The sequence below is a fragment of the Dendrobium catenatum genome, unplaced genomic scaffold (genome assembly GCF_001605985.2).
Source record: "Dendrobium catenatum unplaced genomic scaffold, ASM160598v2 fragScaff_scaffold_249, whole genome shotgun sequence".
NCBI lineage: Eukaryota > Viridiplantae > Streptophyta > Magnoliopsida > Asparagales > Orchidaceae > Dendrobium > Dendrobium catenatum.
The window spans coordinates 3483536-3491920 of NW_021318711.1; the positions used below are offsets into that span (position 1 = coordinate 3483536).

Genomic DNA, 8385 nt, shown 5'->3' on the forward strand with positions numbered 1-8385 from the left:
GCATTAATACTATATGAGCTTGAATGTTAGTTTGTGCTTCATTGGGCCATGAATTTGAGTTAGTTGAGCCACATTTGTTCTTTTTAAACATTTGTAAATTTAATATTATAAATTTATATATTATATTAAAATTTTTAATTTGTTATAATGTATATTATAAGAATCTCATTTATTATAATTATAATTAAATGTAAAAATTAATTATAATTAAATTATTAGATATTCATAAATATAATATAATTAAACTATATGTCTTATTAATTATATTTATATTATAATATATTCATCATTTCAATTTAATTTAATTATATTAAGAGATAATCTATTAAAATTATATAGTTTAAATTCTTAGAATTATAAGGTTTGAGGTTAGATTGCCGTAATTATTATGTTAATGTTATTAATTTTTAATAATATTATTATTTATTACATCATCCGGTTCGACCGGTCGAACCATAAACCTCTCCTTCTTTCAGTTCGTTGTCCGGTTCGATTTTCACAACCTTGTATGTATATTTATGAGTGAATGGAACCATGTAACAATGACAATATGAAAGTAATATTTGCTAAACTCATCCCCATTATATTCACATGAAAATTAATCGCTCAGGAAAAGAAATCGCTTGAGCCTTCTCGTGTGTACAAGAACATGAGAGTAGCCTTTTTTTTAATGTAAATAGGGCTCAGTTTACTAGATTTTCATCGATGTTAGATCATTATTTATTTAGGTACGGGGTTTATGCTTTTTATGGGCACAAGTCCCTATAATTAATTACCCCACCCAATTACAGGAGAATATTTTAATTTTAATAGGCTCAAACTTAGTATTTTGATTTGTATTTTATTGTATCACGTATGGTTAGGGGAAGATCTGATTAGGGGAAGGAGACCGGGCTGATGCTGGTGCCATTGTTCCATCATCCCAAACAGGCTAGTTCATCCAATCTGCTAACATCAAGGTGCTTAACAATAAATTTAGGGAGTTTGATTAGCAATCATGAGTTACCTTTCTTCAAGTTGAACTAGATCGAGGTGGAAGTGTGTCAAAGACTTTGTTTCGAGATGATTATAGAATCATTCATTACTTGACTTGCATTAATTGCATTGAGTGGTTTGGTGCCACTTAACATGGCCACTTGTGGTTTAGAGGTGCTGACATGACTAATAAGGGTACAAAGACTTGCCATAATCATCAGGTATGTAAGAGTTTTAATTTGAGTCGATGAAGTATTATCCAAGACATGTGAGTTTGATTAGCAGACTTTAGCGTAAGAGTTGACCTCGTGCTAGTGTTTATTGTTGGATTTGTGCCGTTCTTATTAATTGTGGTTACTTGTTGGGGCTTGTTCTCTTTGCGCTGTTATGTTCAATGAGGTTTAGGCCTATATCTACATGAAGACCCAAAAGGTGGGACTTATGACCTTGAGGTTGAGGAAAGTCATTACTAGGACTTACAGCCTTGGCATGAATTTTTGGAACTTTTTGAGGTCCAAGGTGCAATGGCTTGCTTTTTGTTATCTTGGTGTGTTTATCAATTTATTGGCACAAGTATCGCACTTGTGAATTATTAACTGGTATATAGGAGGATCTATGGTGCTTAATTTTATGCAATTTAAGTATGTCATATATGATTTAGTAGTTCAATGTATTAATACACATATCAAAGGAATGCATTAAGTTCGTCTATAGTTAACCAGAGGCTGAACATTTATAACCAAAGGTCAAATAAACTTTCCTCAATTTTATGGGAGTATATATAAAAATTTTAAATTTTTTTGATGCACAAGCCACGAAATGATTTCATGTATTTAAGATTCAGCATGAGAGCTAGCTTATAAGGTGAGTTATGAATTTCTTGTTTAGTTATTTCACTTTTGAATAAAATGATACCATCTACTTGTCTATGTTATGGTAAGCAAGTGCACTGCTATATCCCTGATCTGATTTCACTACTTTGATTTGAGGCAAGAGTGGAGCTGCTTAAATATCAACTTTTTTCTTATTTATTTATTTAAATACTAGTTAAGTGTATTGATGAGGGAAGGTAGATAGGTTTTGTTAGTTTTAATAATTCACTTGAATCCAATTCTACATGGATATATTGATTCTTTTAAACTTTATATGAACATTTTAATCCTTTTAACCATTGATTAATGAGTTTTACGATGTTACTGTTGAAAATTCATGTAGCTAAGTTAGTAGAAGTTTACTGCTTGTGGAGCGCATAATATTAAAAATTATGTGATGAAACAGGGACCATTCCATTTCAGCTTCTCCTTCTATTCCTTAGTGCACAAGCAGATTGCAGAACATACAGGGCAGAATTTGGTGAATTATTAGTGAGGTCCACATGCTTGATATGAGTATAGATGAGATCATGTCTTTGATTAATCTTTTTAATAAGAAATAAATATTATATATCAAATCCTATCCAAAAGTTCACAGCACAAGGTGATGAGAGCCCATTGAATGGTTTTCAGTGGTTATTTTTTAATGTCTTCCCAATTTATATCTAATGCAACTTAGGATCTTAAACCTTTTAGAAGAGCACTAGGCATGCAGTTAATAACTTCCTTTCAATAAAACATGAGCAAACACCAACATAAAGTAACATAGTAGGAAACAAACGTGAGAAAATGATTAGGAAATCTCGTAAGAAAGAAAATATTAAAACACAAACTATAAAAATCCTTTGAACAACCACAATGGGTCACCTCACATGCAACTCACAAAATTAGGGAAATGTGCTCAGAGGAAATATCTAACCAGTGATCCGCCATTAAAATTTTGATCCGGCATGAGTTTGCATTCCTCAGGCAAAAAATAACAGAATAGGGTAATAACACCACCTCACAACTCACAATGTTTAGAGAAGAAAGATACAAGTGGAAGGGAAACCGTGGAGAGAAGAAGTAGAAAGAAGACCGAGAGGAAGTATTAGGGCTTAGGGAGAAGACTAGCTCGCAAGCTAAGAGGGAACCCTCAGGATTAATTTTTTTTCTCCAAAAAACTCCCCCCAATAGAGAATCAACCACTATATATAGGAGGGGAAAAGAGCATTTTTTCACTCACATAAATGTGCCTTCAATACAACCGATAAGAACCATCCAAATCAGCCTATTAAAGGAGAAGCCAAAGCATCCTGCGTTGAAATCGGCAATGGAAAACCGAACTGTTAGCAAGGGAAATCGAACAGTCACCTGGGAAACCGAATATCTAGCAGGGAAACCGAACATAAATCAAGTGGAAGAATCCAAGCAACAAGCAACCTAAGGGGAGAAATGTGCCAAGCCCAATAAGGAAAACAACCCTTTTTTAAATGCCCAACCAACCTCCAAGGAGCAAGGAAGCAAGATCCGCACAAGTGGAATGACATTGGTGTGAATCAATTTGAGAGCACTGAACCTCATGGGCTATTTTCCATTATTAGGCAATACAAAATAAAATACATAGCGTTACATAAAAAAGGTAAAATTCATAAAATGTAAATTTGACTACATCCATAGCTAATTAATATAGAAAATATGGGTTGGCAAATTTGGCTTGTTCTCTGAGTTGGGACATAGCTGATTCACATCCATTGTAAACTCCCACTTCAGTTTTGCTTAGGGTTGGCAGTAGTTCTTACAGTCTGTCACCGTTTCTTGACATTTAGTGGTGGCTTCTGTCATTACAAGTGGCAGTAGAAGGAATTCAGTGGTTGCTTGCGTGATGGAGAAGTTAATGGAGTTGTTATGGAAGTAATGTGATGCATTTAGATTTTTGCATTATTTTTGTTATGAACAATATTGGTTATATTTTCTATTTTTGTTTTATTTTTATGCTATCCAATGATGGCCTTGGTTTGCATATCTAAACCTTATTTTAAAATATATTCCTACAATCGGTGCATGTGAGGAGTCCTCTAGTAGGATGTTCTGAGGATAGTGTTTGTTTGTTTTATGTTTGTTTCTTTTGCTAACTTTTCTTGTTGCTTTGATTTTTTTGGATGATCCCTACTTTTCTATTCTGAATTTTAGTGGTTCATTTAGTCTATTGTGTTCTCCAAAAGTTTCTCAAAGTTATATAAAAGTGAGTTTTGATTTACTTGGTTTTCTCTTTGAGTTTTGTTCTAAGTATCTTACATCATAATGGAACACACTAAAGATGTTCAAGTGACGAGATTGAGGACATGCAACCCCTTCCTATTGTGTTAATATATTTTTAGAGTCGATTAAGCGTCAAGATGTACTCTGGTAGATGCCATAGGGGGGTATGGCATGACTTACGCATAAGAAAGGCCAGGAGATGATCCTTAATAGCTTCCATGGAGGGTTGTGATACAATTTATACCAGATGGAAACAGAAAGAAACAAAATTTCACATATTATACATGAGCTCATTCTGATCTTTGGTGGCCATCACCTTTCTCACACACTTACTAGTGATCTCTTTTTTAATAGGGGTAAGCCATGTATTTTTGTTGAGAAGAGGAGTGAGTGTTGAGGTCTCAGTTAAGAGGAGGCAAGGGAGTAAAAGCTTGATTGTGAGGTTTGTTTTCACAATTTTGTGTCGCGGAGGCTTAGGCAATGTAGAAAGTTGATTGAGCGGTGCTGTTCTGGCGCGGGACTTTGCGGAATTGAGTCATAGGTATCGTGGTCGAGCTTGGGTGTTGTGGGTTTATATGTGAGTGAGAATTTCAACTGGATGGGGGACGACTGGTTACAGGCATTAATGAGGCCAAAAATCAGAGAGGGAGACAAAGTCAAGTAGAAGATGGCCACAAGTTTCAAGGGCTGCTTCTCCTGTTTGTTTGGGTTTGGATTCCCAAGGCTTGTAGCTCACGTGATTGGGAGAGACATGCGTGTAAGGGAAATATGTCTTCTTGGGTTGGATTTAGTAGCAATCGATTTGTTAGATTTTTGATTTTTTTGTTCATGGATCTGTTAGGGAGATCTAAAAAATCAGAAAAAAATCATCTAATATTGCAATACTTTAAATTAGGTGAATATTTAACTTCTAAGCTTAATTAAGTTATTTAATTAAGCTTTATGAGGAAACTCATATCTATTTATGTTAATTATGTATTTAATTAATTAGTTAATGTTATTCAATCCCAATTTTGCGGAAAACAATTATGAAAACCATAAATGAGCTTTTTAGAACCAAGACTTCTAATTTCAGTTTTCCATTTCTCTTATGAAAAAAGACCTCGACCAACTCCCGAACAAGGATTTAGTTGAAAGTTAGGTCTTGAAGCAGTCTAATTCTTTGACTGGTTAATTGTTTACAATTTTGTAATTAGTGAGTAGTTCATAATTAAAACAGGAAATCCATACGATTAATCTTAGATTGATTCGTTAAATGATTGATTAATCTACTTTTAAATCAATTTGGATAAATAATTATTGATTAGCTGGTATGTTCGCAAAGTAGTCTAATTAGTGATATATCAGTTTGTTAATAAATAAAATAACTTTTTTTTTTAATTAAACGTTAATTAATAATTAAGATATCAAAATACTATATTTAATTTGGCTGATTAATATTTGAATAGTAATGTAATCTATTTAATCATGATTAATTCTTTTAAAATTTATTAGTGTTTATTATTGCTTAAATAGGATTAAATAAGGCAGTCCAAATGACGCATTTTTAATTTGTTGCTTTGCATTGCTGATGGATGGTTTATCTTTGGGTTATGCTATATGTATTTGATTTTTTTTTTATATTTCTATGTTACAATTTTAGGCAATTGCCTTTGTTGTACTTATATAATGTTAAAGACAAACACCTTCAGAATTCTATTTCATGTTAGTACACAATAATATTTTATTCAAATTAGTAGATTACCGTGGTTAGTTGTAGTTGATTTGCAGTTTTTCTGGATTTATAAATTTCATATTTCTAAAACATCACTATCATCCAAAGTCTCCTTAGTTGAGATTGATTACTTCTTCTATACGTCTTACGGCAATGCTAGGATAATATATGCTGATAAAGTTTGTGGGTATTTTGTTCTTTGCCCCATATGGTTGCTTCGTTTGACAATTTAGTATTGAAGATTTTTGTGCTAATTTAAAAAAAGTTCATTTCAGCATGCCCCTATGGGAAGTTATAGCTCATATGGTCTCAAATGTTTCTTTGCCTACACCGGGGAAAGATAGAATCTTATTTGCTATTGAGAACTGCCTTCTTTCAGTAGAGGCTCCACCAAAGGAAGGACTTCCTCATGCAGATGTATGACTACTTGTCACTTTCAGTTCTTATAATGAAGTATATTTTGCATATCTTTCTTAAGTTTTTGGTATTCTCCATGCCACACTTGATTGAGATTGCAGAAGATGACATAGCCTTGTCAATTTCCTGGTGCACAGATTTCATTCCAGCCATTGGTGCAATGTTTGGACGTTGACAATTTGATAAGGCTTTTCACCGCTGTGTTGCTCGAGAGAAGGATCTTATTACGATCAAATAAGTTATTTTCATACTTTGAGCTTCCCAAATTGTAACACTTTTTAAATTCATTCTTTCGTCAGCTTCTTTAATTTATTTATTTAACATAATTAGTGCTTCATATTTTTTTCACTATTGGATACTCTCTCTGTTTCTTTTCTTCTCAACTTAACAACTAAAATACAATGCTTGACAAGTGACCATCTATATGAATGCAGAGTTTCATTAGACCACTAAAATCACTAAAAAGTAGTTGTTTACGGAATAATTACCACCGTAATAATGATCAAGTAATATGAACATGAGATGTGAAGGTTTTCACAACCTCAAACAAAACACTTCAGAATCTGACATTAAAATGTTGAACTTGCAAATCCCCGTGCAAAAAAATATGCTGCTCCCTTTATAAAATATCCAACATCACATTTGTGATTTCTGCTGAGAAGTTTAGAAAGAAAGCACTGTTTTGCAAGTACACCTCCTCCTTGGATTTATGACCGTACCAAATTCATTTGTTTAGCAACTTATTCATCTTTTGGGAGTAGTGGTGTCACGACCCGGCCCAGTTAGCTCGTAGATACGAGGCGGGAACGAGATCGGACATGTAAATTTAAGTACTCCTTATCAATTCCATTTCAATTCTAAAGATATTCAAAAATAATAAAAGCGCCTCTAAATTTTTTCCAACATAGATAACATTTAAAACCATCACAAAATAAGTTCATATACAAGGTGGTATACACTAATCTATTAATTCATGATAAAACCACCCAAAATTGATAACTAAAAATAACAGTAAGAACCTGCCACCCGTTGCGCGTCTACTGTAGGTGAACCTCGGGTGTTCGGCCATCACCTAAGCGTAGGTTCTCCTGAAAATTTCTCAAAACTCGGGAATGAGCTATGCTCAGCAGATATTTCTAATCCTAAATATGCTCATAAGACTAAAATATGAAATGTACATTTTTAACTAAAAGGGGTCATGCTTTTCTTTTTCTAGTCATGCTATCTTGTTTATGTCATATAAATGAGAAATGAGAAATCATTTGGGTACCATATGCATGTGTCATTTGATATATATGAAATGAATGTCGTCTCAAAATGCTTACTTATTATTTTATACAACCATCCCGGAGTACCAAGAGTGTACTGATCAGGTACACAAACCTCTTTTGGCCATTTATTTCTTTTTTTTTTCCTCATTTGCCTCAAGGGCCATCTGTGCCTTTGGCACCGTCTTTGGTACTCCGTAATCCATCATACACAATCTTTTCATATGAACATACATTCCTTTCTTTTCATATAAAATGTTTGACATGAAATCTTTAAACATGAATTTGATAGCACTTAAGCATGAAAGCAACAATGATGTATTTTGCATGTGTAATAAATATTCTATTCTATTTCTATAAAACATGTGATAAATATTCCATTTCTAAAAAACTTATCATAAAGGCTTTAACTTATAAAATGATATAACATGAAATAACAAATGAACATGTAAGGAAAAGAATTCCTACCTCCAAAAATTATGAATTCCTCCTCCTTTCCTCTTTAATTACTCTTCTTCTTCTTGCCACCACCTAAAGGAAAATAATTTAACTTAAACCTTGCCAAAATAAAATTTCTAATTCTTTTAGAAGCTTCCTATAATCTTCCTACACCTATTCTTAAGGTATAACATCATAAACCTCCTACCAAACTTTGATGTTTTTATTAATAAATTTGGGATTTAAATAAAATATAAATTATAAGAACCTAAAAATTCATTCAATTCATCCTAAGTCCTTCTAAAACATTCCCCTTTCTTGTACATAACAATAAATCATTATTATTTTCGGAATTAAATCATAAAATAATTAAGAAAATTATTTTTCTTCTCAAAATTGTAATTTCTTTTATTTAGATACCTCTCTAAATCATTTAGAATGGCTTTAGTGAACATGCAAT

At 32.8% G+C, this 8385-nt stretch overlaps 1 protein-coding gene across 3 annotated transcripts in view; it reads left to right on the forward strand.

Annotated features, from left to right (window-relative positions):
• Positions 1 to 8385, forward strand: part of LOC110098356 (DENN domain and WD repeat-containing protein SCD1) — a 160740-nt gene that overhangs the window by 18718 nt on the left and 133637 nt on the right. For all 3 annotated transcript variants that reach the window (XR_003700165.1, XM_028693297.1, XM_020825173.2), the window contains 2 exons: positions 6078 to 6219; positions 6357 to 6457. Coding sequence is in view for 2 of the 3 variants with exons in the window: in XM_028693297.1 (XP_028549130.1) it covers positions 6078 to 6219; positions 6357 to 6457 (243 nt within the window). In the remaining variant the exon portion in view is untranslated. The remainder of the gene's footprint in view (positions 1 to 6077; positions 6220 to 6356; positions 6458 to 8385) is intronic.